This window comes from Diospyros lotus, chromosome 1, assembly GCF_014633365.1.
Source record: "Diospyros lotus cultivar Yz01 chromosome 1, ASM1463336v1, whole genome shotgun sequence".
In the NCBI taxonomy this organism is placed as follows: Eukaryota; Viridiplantae; Streptophyta; class Magnoliopsida; order Ericales; family Ebenaceae; genus Diospyros; species Diospyros lotus.
The window spans coordinates 31,360,103-31,384,983 of NC_068338.1; the positions used below are offsets into that span (position 1 = coordinate 31,360,103).

Here is a 24,881-nt window from a genome sequence, read left to right on the forward strand (position 1 = left end):
ACTACCTTTAATCAGTTGGTAGCTGATTTGATGAATTTAGATGAAACGTTCAAAGATGAGGATTTGGCTTTGATGCTGTTGGGATCCCTTCCCGAGGAGTTTGAATTTCTTGAGACGACTCTACTTCACGGGAAGGTTCAGGTATCTCTTAGTGAAGTTTGTGCTGCTTTGTATAGTTATGAGTTGAGAAAGAAAGATAAAAAGGAAACAACGCATGACGCAGCAGAAGCATTGATTGTAAGAGGCCGTTTGCAAAGCCAGAAGAAAGGAAGGAGAGGGAGGTCTAGTTCGAAACCCAGACCGAACAAAGATGAATGTGCCTTCTGTCGGGAGAAAGGCCACTGGAAGAAGGACTGCCCAAAGTTAAAAGCTAAGGGCAAATCTGACAAAGGGAAAGCCGTCTCAAATATTGCTGAAGTTAATGATGAGGATTCAGACCTTTCATTAGTTCTTACGTCTTCAACAAGCTATTTTGGAGCTTGGCTTTTGGATTCGGGTTGCAGCCACCATATGTGTCCTAATCGGAATTGGTTCTTTGACTTTCAAGAACTTGATGGAGGAGTTGTTTACACAGCAAACTGTTAGATATGAGCCCTAAAGACCAGTTCCAGTGACACAAAGGGACTCGATCTTGTAATTCTTTAAATATTATTTAAATGGCAAGTTTATGTTTTTATTTAAATTGCAATATGGTTTAAATTATAAAACATATATCCATTAGTATAATAAGAAGTGGATACCATTCTTAAGTGTTAAGAATACGAGTTACGGATAATCCACAATTTGTTATACTATAAACATGTTCCTGGCCATAGAATTCCTATCATGGATGATAGCAACTCGTAAAGGCCAGCACATTGTCTTCCTCCTTGTTTCAGTATGAGATACTGAAAGATAAGGTTGGTGAGTCTCGTGCCATTCTGTATGAGCTATAGAAGGAAGATAAGTGGGTGCTCGTTACAAGAACGAGTTCACTGAACGGGACTGTTAACATTAAATCACATGGGTTATTTCTCACGGGTCAATGATTTAATGTTAGCTGCGATTTTACAACTAGTCCTTAGACCTGAGATGACATGGATATCTGTGTATTGGTGGATTAGGATATCAACGATATCATGTGGTTGTTCTAATCAAGGATAATCATACGTATCTATGTGCCTGATTCAGTGATACATGAGGTATGTGTGCATTAGACATGGAATCTATCACCTCGAGATTTATGAGGAGGATATCCTATGCGATCCAGTAATCACTTGACGATAAATCCTTGGCCGAGGTAATATGACGATGGAATTTGTTCCATACGGGTTGTGTCATAATTTGTCAAGATTGATTTTGGATTTGGTCATATGACAAGATTAAGAGATTCGACCTACTGACCATGATCTCATATCTTGTCGGGATATAGGATGATAGAAGGACCGTATTGTATGGTAACGTAGTAAAAGGTTCACAATACCCGCTTCACAATAAATTGGGTAATCATGATATATTGCTAGATGTCACTCATGGTTTACGAGAATTAATTGTTGATTATTCTTGTTGCCAATTTATTTGTGGACCCAGAAAGTCCCACCCAAAAAGAAATTACTTTCAAAGAGAAAATAAATAAATTAGTAATTTTATAATTACTAATTATAGTGCATTTATTTATTGGATAAATAAGAGTAATTAAATAATTATATTATGAATGTAATTATTTAATCATAGATTGGGTTGGGCCTTTTGCTAGTACATTAGGCTTGGCCCAATGGCACTATTGGATTCAAATAAATTCCATTGGATTGGGCTTGGTCCAATTGCATTAAATGGAATGGGCTTGAGAAGCCCAACCCATTTAATGAAGAATAGTTTTTAATTGGAACTATAAATAGCTCCAAACTCTTATTTTCTCTCATAAGTGTCTTCTTGATTCACTTGAATGTAGAGAGAATTTTGGAGAAGTGTTCTTGAATCCAAGAGGTAAGTTAGAAATTTTTGTGAAAAATTTCTTCTACTTATCTTCTCTCTTTGATATTCTTGAATAGAAGTGATTTCGGGTGGACCGACTCGGCATCCTACACTTGGAGGATTATACGGCGGGAAATCTAACGGTGAAATAAGATTTCATCAAAGAGGTATTTTTCGTTTATGCCTTCGTTTTATTAAACCATAATTTCTGAAAAACGGGATACCTCCAAATTAAATTTTAATTTCCGCTGCGCATATGATAAGATCTATGTAACTCAACAGTGGTATCAGAGCCATCGTTTTTCAGTTTTATGGTTTTATTCATGTGATTATTGGACATTGAATTGGTATTTTGAAAAATAAAACAATTTTGGATGAGATCCGAAGAAGAGTTGCATGCCGGCAGCGTTTTAAAACTGATTTAACACTGTTAGACAGTGCTGGAATCAGTTTTGGCGTAGCTGGAAGTATCGAAATTTGTTTCGGGACGGACGGGCAGTACCGGGTGCATCCCGGGGGGCAACCAGCACGCTGGGTGCGTGCTGGGCGCGCCCCAGCGCGCCCAGACGCGAGCGTTGGGCGCGCTGGGCGCGCATGGGCGCGCCCAGATGCGCGCAAGGCGCGGGGCTAGCCCGCGCCGCGCGGGCAGGGGCGCGGGCAGGGCCCGCGCACCAGCGCCGCGCGCTGGTGGGTGCGCGGGCCCCGCCCGCGCACCACCGCGCGGAATGCGCGCGCAGTGCGCGCACTATGCGCGCGCACTGTGCGCGCAGTGGGGGCTGGCCCCCCCCCTCTGTCTGCCATTGGCAGATTTATTTATTTATTATTATTTTTAATTGTTTTAAATAAAAATAATAATAATAAAATAAATAATAATAATTGTTATTATTATTTGTTTTATTTATTTGTTTTATTATTTAAAAATAAAAATAGAATAAATAATAATAATTGTTATTATTATTTGTTTTATTTATTTGTTTTATTTAAAATAATAATGATAATGAATAAAATAAATAATAATAATTGTTATTATTATTTGTTTTATTTATTTGTTTTATTTAAAATAATAATAATAATGAATAAAATAAATAATAATAATTGTTATTATTATTTTATTTATTTATTTTATTATTTAAAAAAAATACCAATGTATAATTAGTTATACAATTGTCCAATAATCATATGATTGCTTATAATATGCTTTTAATTGTTAATAGCATGTTGTGGATGCCTTGTTGCATATCGGTAATGGTCATGGACTTAGGACACTACATGGATGATGTATGTGTGATGTGGATGTATGGATTATTTTATTTAACGGCCTGCGTGCCGAAGGTAGCCGTCTTTTTCATGACGGTTGTAAAATAATTATTTATTGTTTTAATTTTATTGTAAAAGTAGTTTATAGTAAATTGTAAAAGCAATGGATTCACATCAATCGAGGCACGGCTTGGAGTGAAGTCATTGATGGCAAAATAATCAAGGAAATGAAGACCCTATGTGAAAGGGTTATGTTTGTAATAGTTATAGGCGTTTCCTTATTTATTCACCCACGAATGCACCGCACAATTCCAATGGCTGGAATTGCGCTTAGAATGCATGATTGAGTCCATGACCATATCGACTAATTTTATGCAATGTTTATTTACATAGTTGATGTATGTTAAAACGTTGCATGTGAAAAGTGAGACCAATTAATTAAAAAATCTCCCATATTTATAAAATTAAATTGTAACCGGTTGGACCTTAAGAGTTAAGACAATCTAATCGGGGCTCTCCATCACGGTAGAAATTGGGGCTTTTTAATTTGTGTGTTGATCGGCTATGGATACATAGGGGTTGCACATTGATTAAAATACTTTAATTTCTATTTAAAACATTTGATGAGATGGGGATGCACAAATATCGTGACCCAAGAATCTATTATGTGAGGCAATCGATATTCAACTGTGTAGACTTGTCAGCGTGATGGTATGATTTAACTATGTTCAATTGCCAAGAAACTATTATGTGAGGTATATTGGACTGGGAGCCGAAACAAAATATTTGGGTCGTACATAAGATGTACTGGACAAGCGTTGTCCACTTATTGAATTTATTATTCCAAGAATCTATTATGTGAGGAGTAATAAAATTAATAAGAATCCAAATACCCACTAGAATTCATGCCAATGTGAATTTGCTTGTTCCTTTAAATGGGAGTAAGGAATTTGAAAAACTCAGTGGGAGGTACTGTTTGATTTAAAGACCAAAATCAGATAGTTAAGAAAACAAGATATCTAATAATCTACTTATTTTCTGCAGATATATCAAATGGCTTCACTAAATGCACTTTCTAAATTTGTTGACGCAAACCGGCTAACTGGACCAAATTTCAACGACTGGCTTCTAAATTTGAAATTGATTACAAACTTGGAAAAAATCACATATATCTTGGAAACGCCTATCCCTGAGCCAACTGTTGAACATATTACTCAGGAGGAACAAGATACACTCAATAAGTGGCAAGATGATGATCTTGTTGCTAAGAGTTACATCTTGCTTACTATGAGTCAAGAGTTACAGCGGCAGCATAATAAGATGCCAAATGCGTATTCGATTATTGCTCGTTTACAAGAGTTGTATGGTGAGCGAAGTCGAAGTGCTAGATATGAGATATCTAAATCAATCTTTCGAGCAAAGATGTCTGCTGGAGGATCAGTTGGAGACCATGTTCTCAAAATGATCTCCTGGATGGATAAACTGAATGAATTAGATGCTCCAATGCATCAATATCTTCAAATAGATGCAATTCTTCAGTCTTTGCCAGATTCGTATGGGGGTTTTATTTCAAACTTCTATATGAACAAGATTGAGTGTACCCCGGCGGAACTTATGAATATGCTAATAACGGCCCAGAGTACCATGAAAACAGGCACTGTGATGGCTGTGTCCTCTACTAGTAAGACTAGAAAGGGGAAAGGTAAAAAGAAGGCCACCCAAGCAACTAAAGTGATTGAAAAGAAGAAGGGAAAAACTGTTGCCAAAGGAAAATGTTTCCATTGTGGCAAAGAGGGACATTGGAAAAGGAACTGTAAAGATTACCTTAGTTCCTTGAAGAAGGAAGCGACAGGTATGATGATAGTTCATGAGTATTTTTCCATTGCTTACTCTTCTACTTTATGGATTCTAGATTCTGGAGCGACAACTCATGTTTGTGCATCTATACAGGATCTGGAACAAAGTAGAAGGCTTGCAGATAATGAGATTGTGCTAAAGGTAGCAAATGGGGCAAGAGTTGCAGCCACAGCTATCGGCACTGTATCTTTAATTTTATCACATGAACATAGTTTAATTTTAAACAATTGTTTATGTGTACCTGGAGCTTTTAAGAACATTATTTCTATTCCTGTATTGGTGAAAGAAAATTATGAATTTTCTTTTAAGAATAATGTTTGTGAAATTTATTTTAGAAATAAATTGATTGCTACTGGTAATTTTGTCAATAGTCTTTACATTTTGAATGTGACTGTTGATAATAGTGAGCATCTGCATGTATCAAATAATAATAAGAGACCACGTGATAACCCAAATTCTAAAATTCTGTGGCATTACAGATTGGGTCATATAGGGGATGACAGAATCACTAAGTTGGAGAAAGATGGGCTTTTGGGTCCATTAGGTTCTGAACCATATCCAACTTGTGAATCTTGTATCCTTGGAAAGATGACCAAATTGCCTTTTACTGGGCAAGGTATAAGGGTCACAGAATTGTTAGGACTTATACATTCGGATGTGTGTGGGCCTATTAATGTAATAGCCCGAGGAGGTTATCAATACTTTATAACTTTTACAGATGATATGTCTAGATATGGATATGTTTATCTCATGAGACATAAATCTGAATCTTTTGAAATGTTCAAAGATTTTAAAGCTGAAGTAGAAAATCAAACTGGTAAAAAGATAAAGGCCTTACGATCAGATCGTGGAGGTGAGTATCTTAGTAACGAGTTTGAAGATTTTCTTAAAGTCTCAGGTATTATTTCACAACGGACCCCACCAGGAACGCCTCAACTGAATGGAGTTTCAGAAAGAAGGAATCGGACTTTATTAGATATGGTTCGAAGTATGTTAAGTTGTACAGACTTACCTTTGTTTCTATGGGGACACGCCCTTCTTACTGCAATATATATCTTAAACAGAGTTTCTTCCAAGTCAGTTCCTACAACACCACATGAGATATGGTTTGATAGGAAGCCCAGTCTTAAACATGTTAAGATTTGGGGATGTACAGCTTTTGTGAAAAAGCTTAAATCAGAGAAACTTGAGACACGATCTTTAAAGGGTAGTTTCGTGGGTTATCCTAAAGATACCTTAGGATATGAGTTCTATATTCCTGAACTGCAACAAGTAGTTGTAAGCAGGAATGCCATTTTTCTTGAAAAAGAGTTTATTCAAGAAAGAGGCAATGAAAGGAAAATAGAACTTGGTGAAGGGTTCACCGAGCCTGAAACTATGCCACGAGATGTCCAAGTACCAATTGAGGAGCCAGGGTCGAGTGTTGCACGTCCCATTAGAAGAAGTGAGAGGATACCCCATCAACCCGAGAGATATGGTTTTCTAAATGAACAAGAGTTGTTCCTTGTAGGAGACAATGATCACTCAGATGATCCTACCACTTACCAAGAGGCGATATCAGATATCGACTCGAAAAGATGGCTAGAAGCCATGAAATCTGAAATGGATTCCATGTATGAGAACCAAGTCTGGACTCTTGTAGATCCACCAGAAGGTATAGTACCTATTGGTTGTAAATGGGTCTTCAAGAAGAAGATAGGTTCAGATGGAAAGGTAGAGACCTATAAAGCAAGACTTGTGGCAAAAGGTTATCGACAAAGACAAGGGATTGACTATGAAGAAACCTTTTCTCCAGTCGTCATGCTTAAATCCATCAGAATTTTACTAGCCATTGCTGCTCATTATGACTATGAGATTTGGCAAATGGATGTGAAAACAGCTTTCTTAAATGGTTATATAGATCAGGAAATCTATATGGAACAACCTGAAGGCTTCACACCTAAAGTTAACGCAGGGAAGGTATGCAAGCTTAAGAGATCCATTTATGGTCTTAAGCAAGCATCCAGAAGTTGGAACATTCGTTTTGATGATGAAGTCAAATCGTTTGGTTTCATACAAAACGTTGATGAACCCTGTGTTTATAAAAAGGCTAGTGGGAGTGCAATAGCATTTTTGGTCTTATATGTAGATGATATCTTACTCATTGGGAATGATGTAGGGTTGTTGTCAAAAATAAAGGTCTGGTTGTCAAGTAAGTTCTCCATGAAAGATTTGGGAGAAGCAGCCTATATTCTCGGTATACGGATCTATAGAGATAGAACCAAGAGATTGATAGGACTCTCCCAAAATAAGTACATAGAAAGAGTGTTGAAGAGGTTCAACATGGAAGATTCCAAAAGAGGACTGTTGCCCTTTAGACATGGAATCCACCTCTCTCGTGATATGTGCCCCAAGACACAAGAAGAGAGAGAACGCATGTCTAGGATTCCTTATGCTTCAGCAATAGGAAGCCTAATGTATGCAATGCTATGTACTAGGCCTGATATTGCTCATGCTGTAAGTGTTACAAGCAGATATCAGTCTAATCCAGGTGAGCAACACTGGATTGCCGTTAAGAATATCCTTAAATATTTGAAAAGAACTAAGGATTTGATCCTTACTTATGGTGAAGGAGAATTGAAAGTGGAGGGTTACACAGATTCTGATTTTCAATCAGATGTTGATGATAGAAAGTCTATCTCTGGATATGTGTTTACCTGCAACGGAGGAGTATTCAGTTGGAAGAGTTCCAAACAGGATACGACTGCCGATTCTACAACAGAAGCCGAGTATATTGCAGCATCGGATGCTGCAAAGGAAGCAGTCTGGGTCAAAAAGTTTGTGACAGAACTTGGAGTGGTTCCTTCTATAAAGTCTGCCGTCCCCTTGTTTTGCGACAACAATGGAGCCATAGCGCAAGCTAAGGAACCGAGGTCTCACCAGAAGTCCAAACATATTGAAAGACGCTTCCATCTCATTAGAGAGATCATTGGTAGAGGAGATGTCAATGTGCAGAGAATAGATACATCACAGAATGCAGCAGATCCACTGACTAAGGCCATGAACCAGAAGCAACTAGATTTTCATCTAGATAGGTGGGGTATGAGATACCACACTGAATGGTCTTAGTGCTAGTGGGAGATTGTTAGATATGAGCCCTAAAGACCAGTTCCAGTGACACAAAGGGACTCGATCTTGTAATTCTTTAAATATTATTTAAATGGCAAGTTTATGTTTTTATTTAAATTGCAATATGGTTTAAATTATAAAACATATATCCATTAGTATAATAAGAAGTGGATACCATTCTTAAGTGTTAAGAATACGAGTTACGGATAATCCACAATTTGTTATACTATAAACATGTTCCTGGCCATAGAATTCCTATCATGGATGATAGCAACTCGTAAAGGCCAGCACATTGTCTTCCTCCTTGTTTCAGTATGAGATACTGAAAGATAAGGTTGGTGAGTCTCGTGCCATTCTGTATGAGCTATAGAAGGAAGATAAGTGGGTGCTCGTTACAAGAACGAGTTCACTGAACGGGACTGTTAACATTAAATCACATGGGTTATTTCTCACGGGTCAATGATTTAATGTTAGCTGCGATTTTACAACTAGTCCTTAGACCTGAGATGACATGGATATCTGTGTATTGGTGGATTAGGATATCAACGATATCATGTGGTTGTTCTAATCAAGGATAATCATACGTATCTATGTGCCTGATTCAGTGATACATGAGGTATGTGTGCATTAGACATGGAATCTATCACCTCGAGATTTATGAGGAGGATATCCTATGCGATCCAGTAATCACTTGACGATAAATCCTTGGCCGAGGTAATATGACGATGGAATTTGTTCCATACGGGTTGTGTCATAATTTGTCAAGATTGATTTTGGATTTGGTCATATGACAAGATTAAGAGATTCGACCTACTGACCATGATCTCATATCTTGTCGGGATATAGGATGATAGAAGGACCGTATTGTATGGTAACGTAGTAAAAGGTTCACAATACCCGCTTCACAATAAATTGGGTAATCATGATATATTGCTAGATGTCACTCATGGTTTACGAGAATTAATTGTTGATTATTCTTGTTGCCAATTTATTTGTGGACCCAGAAAGTCCCACCCAAAAAGAAATTACTTTCAAAGAGAAAATAAATAAATTAGTAATTTTATAATTACTAATTATAGTGCATTTATTTATTGGATAAATAAGAGTAATTAAATAATTATATTATGAATGTAATTATTTAATCATAGATTGGGTTGGGCCTTTTGCTAGTACATTAGGCTTGGCCCAATGGCACTATTGGATTCAAATAAATTCCATTGGATTGGGCTTGGTCCAATTGCATTAAATGGAATGGGCTTGAGAAGCCCAACCCATTTAATGAAGAATAGTTTTTAATTGGAACTATAAATAGCTCCAAACTCTTATTTTCTCTCATAAGTGTCTTCTTGATTCACTTGAATGTAGAGAGAATTTTGGAGAAGTGTTCTTGAATCCAAGAGGTAAGTTAGAAATTTTTGTGAAAAATTTCTTCTACTTATCTTCTCTCTTTGATATTCTTGAATAGAAGTGATTTCGGGTGGACCGACTCGGCATCCTACACTTGGAGGATTATACGGCGGGAAATCTAACGGTGAAATAAGATTTCATCAAAGAGGTATTTTTCGTTTATGCCTTCGTTTTATTAAACCATAATTTCTGAAAAACGGGATACCTCCAAATTAAATTTTAATTTCCGCTGCGCATATGATAAGATCTATGTAACTCAACACAAACAACACACCTTGTGAAACAAACGGAGTTGGCACAATCCATTTGAGGAATCATGATGAATCAACCAGAATACTGACAGATGTAAGATATGTGCCGAGTTTAACAAAGAATCTCATTTCTGTGGGAACATTGGAGTCCAAGGGATTGAAGGTAACTGCAGAAAATGGAGTTATGAAAGTGTTCTCTGGCGCACTTGTAATATTGAAAGGTATACGAAAGAAGAATAACTTGTATTACTATCAGGGTAATGCAGCCATTGGGACAACAGCAGCAATAGCTTCAGATGATGACAGGGATACAGAAGTAACCAAACTGTGGCATATGCGTTTGGGACATGCAGGTGAAAAATCTTTGCTAATTTTAGCCAAGCAAGGATTATTGGAAGGCGTCAAGACCTGCAAATTAGACTTCTATGAGCACTGTATCAAAGGGAAGCAGACGAGAGTGAAGTTTGGCACTGCAATCCATGATACTAAGGGTATTCTGGATTATGTTCACTCAGATGTGTGGGGACCATCCAAGACAGCATCTATGGGAGGTAAACACCACTATGTAACCTTTGTTGATGATTATTCCCGAAGAGTATGGGTGTATTCTTTGAAGAAAAAGGATGAAGTGTTGGGATGTTTCCTTAAATGGAAAAATATGGTGGAAACTCAGACTGGCAGAAGGATCAAACGACTCAGAACAGATAATGGTGGTGAGTATAGAAATGATCCATTTGATAAGGTCTGTCAAGATGAAGGTATTGTTCGACACTTTACAGTTAGAGATACACCACAGCAGAATGGGGTGGCAGAACGCATGAACCGAACGTTGCTGGAGAAAGTTCGGTGTATGTTGTCCAATGCTGGGTTGGGCAGACAATTTTGGGCTGAGGCTGTGACTTATGCGAGTCATCTCATTAATCGATTGCCATCAACTGCTATTTGTGGAAAAACACCTTTCGAGGTATGGTCTGGAAAACCTGCTAATGATTATAATTCCTTACATGTTTTTGGTTCCACTGTATACTATCATGTTAAGGAATCCAAGTTGGATCCAAGAGCAAAGAAAGCTTTGTTCATGGGGATCACTTATGGAATAAAGGGCTATCGACTCTGGTGTCCGGAATCGAAGAAGATAATCTTTAGTAGGGATGTTACTTTTGATGAATTTGCCATGTTGGAAAAAGTAACAAATGAAGTTGTGCAACAGTTTGATGATGCTCCACAACAGGTGGAGAATACTCCAAAATAGGTGGAGTTTGAAAGAAGAATTGACCCAGCAGTAAGTATCAAATCAGGTGGAGACACTCCTGTGGCAGAGGAGTCGTCAGATGAAGAAGAGGTTCCAACCCAAGAACCTCCACAGCAACAAGAATCAATAGCAACAAGAAGGCCACGACGAGAGATTCGAAAGCCTGCTCGATTTGTTGATTTGGTGGCCTATGCATCTCCAATTGTAAATGATGAAGTTCCTGCCACTTACAATGAAGCTGTCCAAAGTTCAGAAAATGAAAAGTGGAGGAAAGCTATGAATGAAGAAATGCAGTCCCTTAAGAAGAATGAGACATGGAGGCTAGCCAGCTTATCGAAGGGAAAGAAGGCAATTGGATGCAAATGGGTATATGCAAAGAAAGATGGATTTCCCGACAAGAATGATATTCGCTACAAGGCAAGGTTGGTGGCTAAAGGCTACGCTCAGACGGAAGGTATTGATTATAATGAAGTGTTTTCTCCAGTTGTGAAACATTCTTCCATTAGAATTTTGTTGGCCTTGGTAGCGCAATTGAATTTGGAACTAGTTCAGATGGATGTGAAAACTGCGTTTTTACACGGTGACTTGGAAGAGGAAATCTATATGACTCAACCAGAAGGATTCAGAGTTGCTGATAAAGAAAATTGGGTTTGCAAACTAAACAAATCGTTGTACGGATTGAAGCAATCTCCGAGACAGTGGTACAAGCGATTTGACATGTTTATGTTGGGGCAGAGGTACACAAAAAGCAAATATGATCACTGTGTGTATTTGCGTAAGCTACAAGATGGATCTTTTATTTATCTTCTCTTATATGTTGATGATATGCTGATAGCTTCAATGAATAGTGGAGAAATTGAAAAACTGAAGACTCAGTTGAATAAGGAGTTCGAAATGAAAGATTTAGGTGAAGCCAAGAAGATTCTTGGCATGGAGATAATCAGAGACAGGAAAAGAGGAAGGCTTTGTTTGACTCAGAGAACATATCTGAAGAAAGTACTACAACGTTTCGGCACGAATGAAAAGTCAAAACCCGTGAGTACCCCATTAGCTCCTCATTTCAAACTAAGTGCATCTTTATCTCCGAACAGTGTTGCGGAACAAGAGTATATGTCAAAGGTTCCGTATGCAAAAGTTGTTGATAGCTTGATGTATGCTATGGTGTGTACAAGGCCCGATATTTCACAGGCAGTTGGAGTTGTGAGCAGGTATATGCATGATCCTGGAAAGGAACATTGGCAAGCTGTGAAATGGATTCTACGGTATATTCTGAACACCGTAGATGTTGGCTTAGTATTTGAGCAGGATGAGAAAATGGATAATTGCATAGTTAGTTATTGTGATTCCGACTATGCTGGTGATATGGATAAACGTCGATCTACGACTGGTTATGTGTTCACATTAGCAAAGGCACCGGTCAGTTGGAAGTCTACCTTACAGTCTACAGTTGCTCTGTCTACCACAGAAGCAGAGTACATGGCAGTTACAGAGGCTATGAAGGAGGCTATTTGGCTTTATGGGTTGCTTGATGAATTGGGAATTGGTCAAAAGTACATCAAGGTACATTGTGACAGTCAGAGTGCTATTCATTTAGCAAAGAACCAAGTTTATCATGCAAGGACGAAGCACATCGACGTAAGATATCATTTTGTACGGGAAATTCTAGAAGAAGGAGAGATACAGATTCAGAAGATCCCAACTGCTGAAAATCCTGCTGATATGATGACTAAGGTTGTGACAGCAGTCAAGTTTCAACATTGTTTGGACTTGATTTATATCCTTAGTATTTGAAGTTGGCGCTTCATAGCGCATTTGAAGACACCTACTGATTATTGATTCTTTGAAGAGATTGTTGAGGTTTTTTGGAATTTGGGAGATTCGCCAAGGTGGAGATTTGTTGACTTTTTATGGCTTCCTCCCATATCCCACATCGGTTGGGCAGTGGGAGGGAGATCCTCCTTCACCTTATTTAATGCCCCCTTCCCCTTTGTTAAATGTATCCTAACAAGTTTGCATTTATTGCATTTGTACCCCCTCATTTGAGTGTGTATTATTTTGGTGCTTTTGATTTTGGGGAAAATTGCCCGATTTTCCCAACAAGGGTGACGTGCAGAAGTCGAAGAAAGGCATATTTGTGGGCAAAGAAGTAAGAGGAGAGGGGGAATTACATCTAGAGATTTTCTCGTCTTCTTAATCTCGATGTTAATCGAATGGTTTGAATAGAACGAGTCGAGAGGGATCTCAAGATTATTGAGTCATTAAAGGGTTATGAAACGTGGTCGCCAAGCGTGTTGTTCACTCTTTGACTATGAACTGACGATTTTAATGAAGCGAAAACTAAAGGAAGAAATCAGCCCATTTGGGGACACTCAAGTGGAAACTAAAGTAAGAAATTAGACCATATAGGGACACTGAACACCCAGTTGGAACCTAAAGGAAGAAATTGGATTGTTTGGGGACACCCAGTTGGAACTTGAAGGAAGAAATCGGACTGCCTGGAGAGAGCAGACACCCAGCTGGAAACTGAAGGAAGAAATCCAACCATTTGGGGACATCGAACACCCAGATGGAACTACTTGAAGGAAGAAATTGGACCATTTATAGACACCTAGCACCAACGTGGGCTTGAGCTAGGATCATATTTAATATTTCTCCGAGTGCATTAGATTTGTTAGGTGTTAGGAGATTGTTTAGATATGCAACGGTAGTTAGAACAAGTGACGAACAACCCACAACCCACCACCCCCATGTCTCACATTTTTGGGGGAAAAAATGATGTTTTGATAGTAGTAGATTTTTTTTCATATATTTTCATTTTTTATCGTATGTATTTGAAATTACAGCTCTGCACAATAATAATTTTTTTATTTTTTAAACAAATAACTGGGGTGCATTTTAGAGAGATCAGAATCTGATAAAGCTTCATTTTGAGAGAACACCAAATTTAATATTTTAATTAAACTTTATATAACATAATATTGTCTATTTTGAATTCATAGGTGAAACCACTCAAGGTGACTTAAAATATATACCACTATCAAATTTTATAGTATCCTTCTTTAATTATTACTGTGGAAAAATAAAAAATAAAGAAAAATTATAAGTAGTTGGTGATGGCATTGTCGGCCAAGTTTAAAGCTTCATTTGGGTTTGATGGGTTCAATCGAACCATAACAAAGAATCAAGAAAAACTGAAAGGTGCACTAATTGGTTGGATGTCACAATGATTATTTATGGATAATCATGCTAATTAACATAGGTTTTTTCATTTTGTATTCTAATTATGACATAGAATAATGTATAATAAATATACTTTAGCCATATGAAATGTATTTGTTACATATGTTTTTAAAAACAAAATGTAACAAATATCTTATTCCTTGACTTAACAGCACAAAATAGAAAAACTAATTAACATAAATAATAATAATTATAAAGTTGATTCGATCGCGTGATCTCTCTGTTACAAAATCCCATATCATCATCATCATCTCCTATCCTATCAGCCATTGATCACGAGAACCTGCAGAATACCCTAGCTAAAAGCCCCTCAACCAAACCCTTTTTCTACTATTCCTCACGTTTCCTTCACAAGAAAAAGCACCATACTCTGATCATGATGTTCTTCATCAATAGCATACTTCGCGCAGTGATTCCATATCTTTCCTACTTCTTGATCCACTTTCGTTCCCAGTTCTGGAAAATGTCTAGCATCTGCAGCATTTTCAGCCCATCACAACGTCGACCCACTAATCCATTCTTCCCAGCAAAATCAATGCTTTTCAAATCTCTAGCCATCTCTGGACTAATCCTATACATAATCTACATCATCTTCTCATCCTCTTCACCGCTGATCACCTACTTGAACTTGAGGCGAACTAATTCTCATCATCATGCCAAGGCCGTCTCTTTCTCTCCCACGAACATTAGCCACCTTGCCTTTGGAATCACAAGCTGCTCCAACACATGGCGGACCAGAAGATACTACGTGGAGTCATGGTGGCAACCTAACTCGACGAGAGGATATCTCTTTCTAGATAGGGTTAGGAGAGAATTCTTTCCGTGGCCGTCATCGTCCCCGCCTTTCTGGATCTCGGAGGACACCTCCAGATACGAGCAGTTCAACAAGCACCGGACGAAGCAGGCCATCAGGATGGCGAGGATGATCGTGGAGCTTTTCAGGGCAGAGAACAAGGGGGTGAGATGGTACATCATGACGGACGATGATACCATCGTTTTTGTGGACAATTTGGTGGATGTTTTAGGGAAGTATGACCATAGGGAGTACTTGTATGTTGGGGCAAATTCCGAGTGCATTTCGTCTAACTTCTTTCACTCTTTTGAAATGGCGTTCGGTGGAGGTGGGTATGCTTTAAGCTACCCACTTGCTGAGGCTCTGGTGAAGAACATGGATGTTTGCATCAAGAGGTACCCAACTTTGTATGGAAGTGACCATATTCTGCAGTCTTGTGCGGCTGATCTGGGAGTGTCTCTCACTCAGGAAAAAGGGTTTCATCAGGTAACTCCGTATACAAAAAATACACTCAAATTAGAATAATGGCACACGATACCAGAGATAATTACAGATCTCTTATAAGAAACCTGCTTTGGACCATGCTTAATTATTATCTAATAAGCTACTGTACATCTTCATTCTTTCTTGCTATGGAATCTTGCTTCAACATACGTTTCCAAAGCCCTTGTGATATTACTTTCTGGTTTATTACCCCTTTTGAAACGGTTCTAAAATAATCCCTCATAATTGATTTTTGTAACTAAAAAAAATAAAATTGAATTGGCTACCATCACAAATTTTTCTTTATAAAAATCTAGACCTTACTTTGATATGTCTACCAGTTAGCATAAACACTCCAAATAAGAATCATTACGTGCAATTGAAACTAACTAATGCTAACCTGCAATTATTCTTTGCTAATTGTGGCTGCAGATTGATCTCCACCGAGATTTATCAGGTTTCCTGTCAGCTCATCCCCAATCGCCGCTTCTCACCCTGCACCACCTTGACGCTGTCGACCCAATATTCCCTTCCATGGACAGAAAACAGTCGCTCCACCATCTCATGAAAGCCGCCAAAGCCGACGCGTCGCGGCTGCTGCAGCAAACAGTCTGCCACCACCGGTCGGAGAACTGGACCATCTCCATCTCGTGGGGCTACTCGGCCCGGATCTACGACGGTTTCCATTCCCCCAGCCTTCTACAGAGGCCTCTTGAGACGTTCGGAGCGTGGAGCAAAGCCGCCAGGCCGCCGTTCATGTTCAACACCAGGATCCCATCCAGGAATCCGTGCGATGCTCCCCATGTTTTCTTCTTCGAATACGTGGAGGAAGCCGAGGGAAATCACGTCTTCACGAGTTATAGTAGAAAACGAATTCGCAGGTTGCCGGCTTGCAGTAGTAACCGGCATGCCAGTCTCATCGATGAAGTTCGTGTGCTGTCGCCGACGAGCAAGAGCATTGAGGTTAGTTAGGAAACATGTATGTTTACCATAATAATTACAAGGATTTTGATAATTTGTTTGAAATTCCAATATTCCCTAAATTTGGCCCCAGATTTCGGGCAAATTATCATTATTCTAATTAAAATTCGTGGGTTTGGTCGATGATAAATTGATTGTGATGCAGGCAGGAATAAGGAGAGAATGTTGTGACATTGTACAGGAGTTGGGCATGAATGCTACAGAAGTGAAGATCAGGGCATGTGGAGAAGATGAACTTCTGGCATAACGTAATAGATGTAATATATAGTGTGTGTGATCGATCATACATTAACAAGTTAATCAGCAAAATTTGTCGAATTTTAATTTTGGCAGAGGACAAGATGTAGATCTTCCCTCGTGGCTCGTTATGTGTTGCACCATTTGCCAGTGCCAACCATGTTTTGTTAGCCGAATTTTGTGTCAAGAAGTACATTTAAGACATGAATCATTAATTGTGATTACAGGAATTCATTTAGAGGAAGTCTTTTTATTGAGATTACATATCCATCCAATAGCGATCGATATATGGGTACGATATTGATATTTTAATACTCAACTATATATAGAACCATTAATATTCTTAGTCAAATCACATCTAATACCACTAGAAGCATGATATTGTAGTTAGGAAAATAAAAGACACTAACTACGTACAATATAGCATTGAAAAACCTTGAGCACCATGCTCAAGTGAATTATATATAGATCATGTTCTTTCATTAGAAACATTAACAACTTGTGTGCCTAAAAGTAATAGGAATGACTGCAGTACAAGTTTCTCCGATGGACAATGAAATGCGGTTATAATCAAAACTAAATAAGGGTGCATAAACCTCATCAAGTAAATTTAGAAATATATAATTAATATGATCATTGCAACATACATCTTAATTGTTTATTTGCAGCAATAGAATCCATCTACCAGCCAGGTTTCTGTACTTACTGGTAACCCACACCACCGAACGATGACCTGCAGGAATAAATAACCAACGTACAATGGAAAACATGTAAGTTCAAGAAATGCTACAATATCAGTGTTGAACATCAAACTTCACTCTGGAATTAATGTGAAGCTCACGTTCCTAATTTTACTCTCCGGAAGGTTACTGCACATGCCTTGAAAGCCTTCAATACGTCCTCCGTGCTTTAGGACGTTCCCTCGCAGCTTCTGTTAAGATTGCACAGAAAATAAAGCTGCGTTCTTTTTATTTTTTTAATTTTTAATTTTTTATTTTGATAGTTTATTTTAAAAAAATTAAAAACGTGTTCTATTTACCATTTTAAAAAATTATTTTTTAAATTTTTTGAATTAATTAATTGTATCAGGTTACATCGATCTTTGATAATGTGCTCTACCATTGATCGAAGAGCACTCGAAAGGGATGTCCAGAGTCAACTTCTGGAGGCCGACGACGGCGACGCGCTTCTCTTTGACGAGATTCCAAGTAGCGACGTCATTCGTGGCAGCGTAGTCCATGGAATGGATCGTCATCCCGTCGAACGCTTCCAAGCCTTTGCCGGATGGGAAGTCTAGAATGTGTGAAATCTTGTTGAACCTTCCCACGTACAAGATTAGAATATCTACTTGATAAACTTGCTTCACCGCCATGAAAATGCTCAAGTAAAACTCAAAATGAAACTTATTTTTCGTATTTTGAGTTTGGAGTTTGTTTTGAATGAAAATATTCGAAACAACTTTTTGTTGTTTTAGGTTTCCTTTATAATTTTTTATTTTTATTTTTGAAAATATATTTTTAAAAATAATAAAAAGAATGCGTTTTTATTATTTTAAAAAATTAAAAATAACTTAAAAATAACAAAAAGAACGCAGTCTGAAATATTTAAATTTTTCTTAACACCTCTGCATTAAATCAAGATTGCCAAGTTCATCAAAACCTGAATAGATGGCACGGTAATTCACGAGCAAAAATAGAAATCCCTTGAAAAATAGGTTTCCAACTATTTGAATCAGATTAGAAGAACTGAAGGTTTTAGGGTCAACATGTTCTTGTAATTTTCAGTTCTTCACTTTGATATGTAACTAAAATCAGATGTCAAAATACGTCAATGTACATTTAAAATCTCGATACAATTAAGGGCCAAAATAGGACATGAAATGTAAACACCTAAAAGAAATTGCTAACAAAGTATATATTAGATGAAAAAATTCAAAGGCAAAAATTTATGCTCTCTTAATCTAGCTAATTTGCAAAGTGCGATAATTTATCTTTGAAAACCAAAGTTCAAAGAAATTTGAGTATATCCTTATCCAAAAACCATTAATAGAAGCAATTAAACTACGTACAAATTCAAAAAAGTAGATGGAGACAGGCAAGATAAAGAAGGACTTGTCGGAATCGAAGAAAGGCGAATTGCAAGAAGATGAGTGAGAGGAGAAGGATAATTACAATCCCGAGCTATGCCTAGGGTTTTCTTGTCTTCTTAATGTGTCTATATTAGTTGAAGGGTTTGAATGGAGTAAGACGAGAGAGATCTCAAGATTCTTAAGCATGTGGTTCGCTCTTTAATTATGAATTAACGATTTCAAAGAAAGGGAAACTGAAGGAAGAAATCCACCTGTTTGGGACATGAGACACCCAACGTGGGCTTGAGCTACATCATCTATGATATTTTTTGGGCGCATGAGATTAGACAAAAATTTTGCCTGACGTGGATAAATTGAGAGGGGGTGTGACCCCATGTGACAGGTGGGACTCATACACTCACTCCACTGTAAGTTATTGTTTAGTAATATATTGATGTTTGATGTGAGTAATGTAACGACTCGTTAGTGAGTCTAGGCATATAGGTATTTTATTTTCGAGCATTGAAAATTTTTCCCTATTAGAAAAGATGTGGGAAATATTTTTTTTTTTATGTGTCAAAATGTATGTATTTAAATTAATGGATTGAGTTACACATTTGGGTCTAAGCCCATATATTAGTGAGTTGTGTTTTAATTAAATGGGAAGGATTTTGATTGGGCATAAGCCACATGTTTTGTGATGTGTTTAAATTAAATAAAAATGGGCTTGAGTCAAGTGTTTAAGGCCAATAAAAGTGATAGGTTTAGAGAAATCTCATGGGCCTAAGATGAATTGGACTTTTGATTGGGTTTGGGTCATTAGTAAAGTGGGCTTTGGCATTATATATATATATATATATATGTGTGTGTGTGTTTTTTTTTATGTGTGCAAAATTTGTGAATAGAGAAAAAGAGATAAAAAAAATAAATAAATAAAGCCAAAAGTCAAAATGAGTATGCTTTATGAATAAAGGTAAGGGTAAATATAGGATTTACATAATTGATTTGATAATGAAAAGAGAAAAGAAATGACTGCACTTAGGGGAGGGGGGGGGTTAGGGGATTAGCCATGGGTGGTTTTGAGTGTTTTGTATTCATTTGGTGCATTTTGGGTTGCGCTGAGTCGACTTGTTGGTGGGTTAAGCCGTCTCGGCCGAAACTGGTTTCTTTTGGCATTTTTTCCCGTTTTCGTCTAAGTCGATTCAGTTTCGGGCGAGTCAACTTAGCCGTAACTTGATTGCATTGCGCGTGCTTCATTGTTTTAACCATAACTTTTGATGTAAAACTCGAAATTGCGATTCGTTTAAAGCGTCATAAACTAGACTTCAAGGGATTCGATTCGATATATAATATCATATATTTTGATTATGATTTGAGTTGGTTAAATGTTTTCTTAATCAAAATCAAGTAAGATTGTTAAAGTAAATTATTTTTAAATATTTCATTTGATATCCCTCAATCTTCTAAAATGATAATATGTGTTTGAAGATATATATATATATATATATATGTAAATTCATGAGATTCATGAGTTAAAAATATAATTGACTTGCATGACGAAGTATAATAATAATAATTGAGAGGTTGTTAAGAAATGTTCTTAGTTGGTATGTCCATAAAGTCTCATGGGTGATGCATGGCTAGTATTATATGGATAATTGCCCTTAAATGATGGGGTTGTCATAAATGGATGTGAATGAAGTCATATAAATGATCATAATGTGACGTGGCCTAGAATTCTAATGAGTGATTTTAGGCTTGTTATTGTGAAGTTGTGAGGATGCTTGAATGTGTATGCATATGTATGTATATATATATTGTTTCATTGTACCTATTTTTTTTGCGGAAGAAAGTAAGTGAATATTCTCAAGACATGCCATGGTAAGAAATGCGGTTCGTCCACGAGGAAAAAAAATGTGAAAAAAGACGGTTCGTCCGCAAGAAAGAAATGAGAATATCCTACCAAGGCGACTCGCCTGCATTTGTTTTGTATGTGCATCATGTATTTTCTTATGCTATAAGGTATGTTGATAAAGTGTGTTGCACTATAGCATCAAGTGTGTAAATGTTACTTGTTGTAATTGTGCTTGGGATTGTGTTGCATTGCATTACGTAAATATATTGCAAAAGGCGATGTATTCGCAAAAGGCAGTGTATCTGCATTATTTTTGTACCATAAGCTATGTTAATAAAATGGCTTTATGCTATAGTCTAAGGGGGTGAATGTTATCTCTCATGGTAAAGTGTGTGAATTTTTTGTAAGAAAAGAAAGCAGGGCATATATAAATTGAATCATGGTTAATAAAGAAGACATGAATTGGTGTGTTATTTATGCTTGATGCTGGGGTAAGTTTGGTCGTATCCAATTTTTATTGTTTTTATACACTTGTCCTTTCTTATGGCTTACTTTAAAAAATGTGTTTTGATGAAATGTAATGAACTATAATTTCTTGAGAAATGATGTTGTCAAGTGTGAAAAGTATAAACTCGATTAAGGTTTAGTGGTCGGGTAGTGAGTTTTCCCTTGACTCTGTGTTATTCATGTCTTCGTATATTGATTTTATCATAATTTTCCTTTGATATATGCTTATTGAGCCTTATGGTTCATCCTTGCTTCTTTTGTCATTTTAGGATAAAACAAAAATAATTATTTTGGAACGAGTTATAGTTATATGTGTACAGGGATGTCCCAATCTTAAAAATCTGTGGGTGTGGATTGGAAGACATGAATAGAGGGTTTATAATGTATTTAAAGTCTTAATGCCCATGTATATTTTAAAAGGTATGAGTTGTAAATTCGATCTTAATGTAAAGAATGTTGTATAATATGTTATGACTTTATTGATAGTGAACAAATATGAAAATGTAATTTTTTTTTTTTTATAAATTTTAAGTGAGTTTATATTTATATTCATTTTGGATGAATCTTCTCTGAAATTTTTTATATTAGTGGGTAATTTAAGAAGGAGCCCTGACATAACAATATTGCTAAATCTAATTTGATAATTGTTAAAGAGATAAATTTTTTTTTTTATTTCAAATAAAATAAATGAATCAGATTAAAGGATCATTTACGTCTATCTACGGTCTACAGCTAGCACTTTAGTCATTGGGTCCAACCCCAAACCAAATGACTCCCACGTAGCCCCCTTTGCCAGGCCAAGGAAAGCTGTACAATTTCAACTCGGTTATCGGGAAGGAAAATTGCACTTGATGGCCACGTGGCGCTTATCTGCCGTTCTGCTGTCACCTTCAACTGCAATTGATGGCCGGCCGGACTGGACACCTGGAGGACTTCCCCCGCTTTCACTCACCCCTCAACCACTTATCCGTACACCCTATTTTTTGAACACCGTAATTAATTATTGTTGTATATTTATTTTAAAATAATAAAAAAAATAAAATTAAGTATCTAAATCATATTTTTACTTTTATTTTAATTTTTCAGTTTAAGAGTGTGTTCTTTAAATTTATGGTCAGATATAATAAAAAAATTTAATAAATTTCAATTCAACTCAATTTAATTTTAATTCATAATAGTTTTATTTTAAATTAACAATAATTTATAATAGTCTTATTCAAAATCAACAAGTAGTGATCAAATTTGTTATTAATCTTAACATGAACTATTCTTAATTTGTAATAATGTAATTAATATAAATTTGATGTGTCATGTTAATTTTTGAAGATTATTTGTCAATTTTGTCTCTAAGCATAGCAATTTATATATATATATATATATAAAACATAAAAGTAATTGATTGATTATATACACAAACCGATTGAGATTCTAAGTAAGAAGAATAATTAATTATACCCAGTAATTAAGATTCCACTTAAAAGAGTGGTGATCATAATTTAAGGAAAGAGCCTCATGCTTTCTCAGTTATAATAAATTTAAGGAGATTTTGGCTTTTAAAAAGTCAAAAACTCATTAACAAACAAATAATTTTTGATATTATTTTACCAAGCACTCTATAAATTTAATAATATCTTCTGTTCATCCACGTAACAAATAGAGTCTTATCCTCATATATATATATATATATATAGTTTAAAGCCATTAAAAATTGAGGTTAATTAATCCCGACTACCAAACAGGCCACATGGTTTAAATCTTTGAATCGATTCGAAATTGAGTTTCCTTGAAGGAAGAAGGTACACGTTGCCTATTTATTTCTAGCCACGTGGGAACCCATTATTTCTTTTCTTTTCTTTTCTTATTCCCCAGGACCAAGAAAAAAAATTACGAGGCCAGCCAGAGCAGAGCAGAGCGAGCACCAAGCGGGCGGAGAACTGTTTGACTAAGTGGCTTTCGCAATGATTGTGAAGAAGTTTCCAACGTCTTTTTCTTCATTTGACTCCCCATTTATTTGCCCCTTTGATTTCCCTACGCAAAAAGTTCAGTTCAGGCCTATTTATTGGTTTTTAAATTTTTAATAAATTTTATCATCATCTAATAATAATTCGAATTTTAACCAAATAATAATAATAATAATAATAATAATAATAATAATATAGGTTCGTGGGCATTTAACAAAAAGATGGCCATAAGGACCCATCACTAGTTTTATGATATGATATTAAAGTAGTGTTTATTAAAATAAAATAAAATAAAATAAAAATATTTTCTAGATTAAAATGTGAAATTATTAAGATAGAATTGAGAAATATTTTAATATTTTTATTAAATAATTTTTTAAAATATATTAAAAAGGACATATAAGTGACAATAATCTTCAAGAACACATTAAATTTAACAATGTATATATATATATATATTTGTTATCCCTGTTCAGGGTTGAAATGAAACTATCATAATGGTTGCAACAACTGATTATGTCACTTCCTTAACAATAATAATTCAATTATTTAATTTGACTTGCCCCACAAGGACCCTTCCTAATTTCACCTTTGCAAGCAAGAGCCAATATTTGTCAAAGACTCAAAACTTCAGTCAATATATATATATATATATACATACATATTATTTTTAAAATTTCAGTAAATTACAGAGTGTATCTTCACATTCTAAAAATAAAATCAACATCTTCTTGGTCAAATGTTTGTTAAGAAATTCATGTAATTTTATAAAATATCACAGATGTATCTAATACCGGTGAGTAATATGATATAATGGCAGGGTAATCAACTAAATTTATGAAGATTATTAACACATGCTCTTAATGGTTTCATATCAAACTTAAAGGACTGTTGTGGGTACTTCTAATCTATAGGTAGGAGGACATAACCTGTTGCGCATGATATAAAAAATCAGCTTCTTAGTTGCCTGATCATCATTTGATAAAGAACAATGATTAATCTTTGTTCTAACTCTCTGATTCTTTTATGACCTTGAAATGTTAATTTTGAAGAAGAAGAAGAAGAAGAAGTAAAGTCTTCTCTCAAATAATCTCAATTAAGTTAACTGTGTGATTCTTTTTTTTTTTTTTTTGCTTTATCTTTTTCCTTTTTTCAACTTAATAGCATCACCCGCCACCATCAACAATTTTTCCTTTTTTATTATTATTTTTGGTAATTACTAACTAGAGAAAAAAAATAGAAAAAAGAAAGGTAAATAAAATAGTTATTTTATTCCATTTTCAAACGACAAAGACGTCTACCATTTTTAAAAGGGAAAGAGTATAATTCTATAATAATCGGATGCCATGGCAAATAAGTGTGTAAAGTTTTTCTATGATGGGCTGGAAAATAAGATAAAAGATAGGGGCGGGGGAGGTTGTTTAGTGTCCAAGTCTAAAACATCTAGGGATTATGCGTGAATAAAAAAAAAGAGATAGATAAGCAGAATGGGGCGAAAGGGTGAAATCGAAGGAAGGGCGATGGCGCTGCGCTCCAATTCGAAGATCGCGTGGGTAGCTAGCTTGGATGCTATAAGCACCGAAAATGCATGAAACGTGTCCCGCTCAACCAACGAGATCGGGTCTCCAGATGAGAACAGGTGTCCAACGATGACGCAGAACTGCTCCATCA

General features: G+C 36.3%; 1 protein-coding gene across 1 annotated transcript; it reads left to right on the top strand.

Annotated features, from left to right (window-relative positions):
• The first annotated feature begins 14,618 nt into the window (after positions 1–14,618).
• Positions 14,619–16,829, top strand: LOC127787639 (uncharacterized). Its single transcript, XM_052315727.1, has 3 exons — positions 14,619–15,604; positions 16,034–16,564; positions 16,728–16,829. Exons 1-3 carry the CDS (start codon positions 14,702–14,704, stop codon positions 16,827–16,829), a joined length of 1,536 nt encoding a protein of 511 aa, XP_052171687.1. The 5' UTR covers positions 14,619–14,701.
• Positions 16,830–24,881: the final 8,052 nt, after the last annotated feature.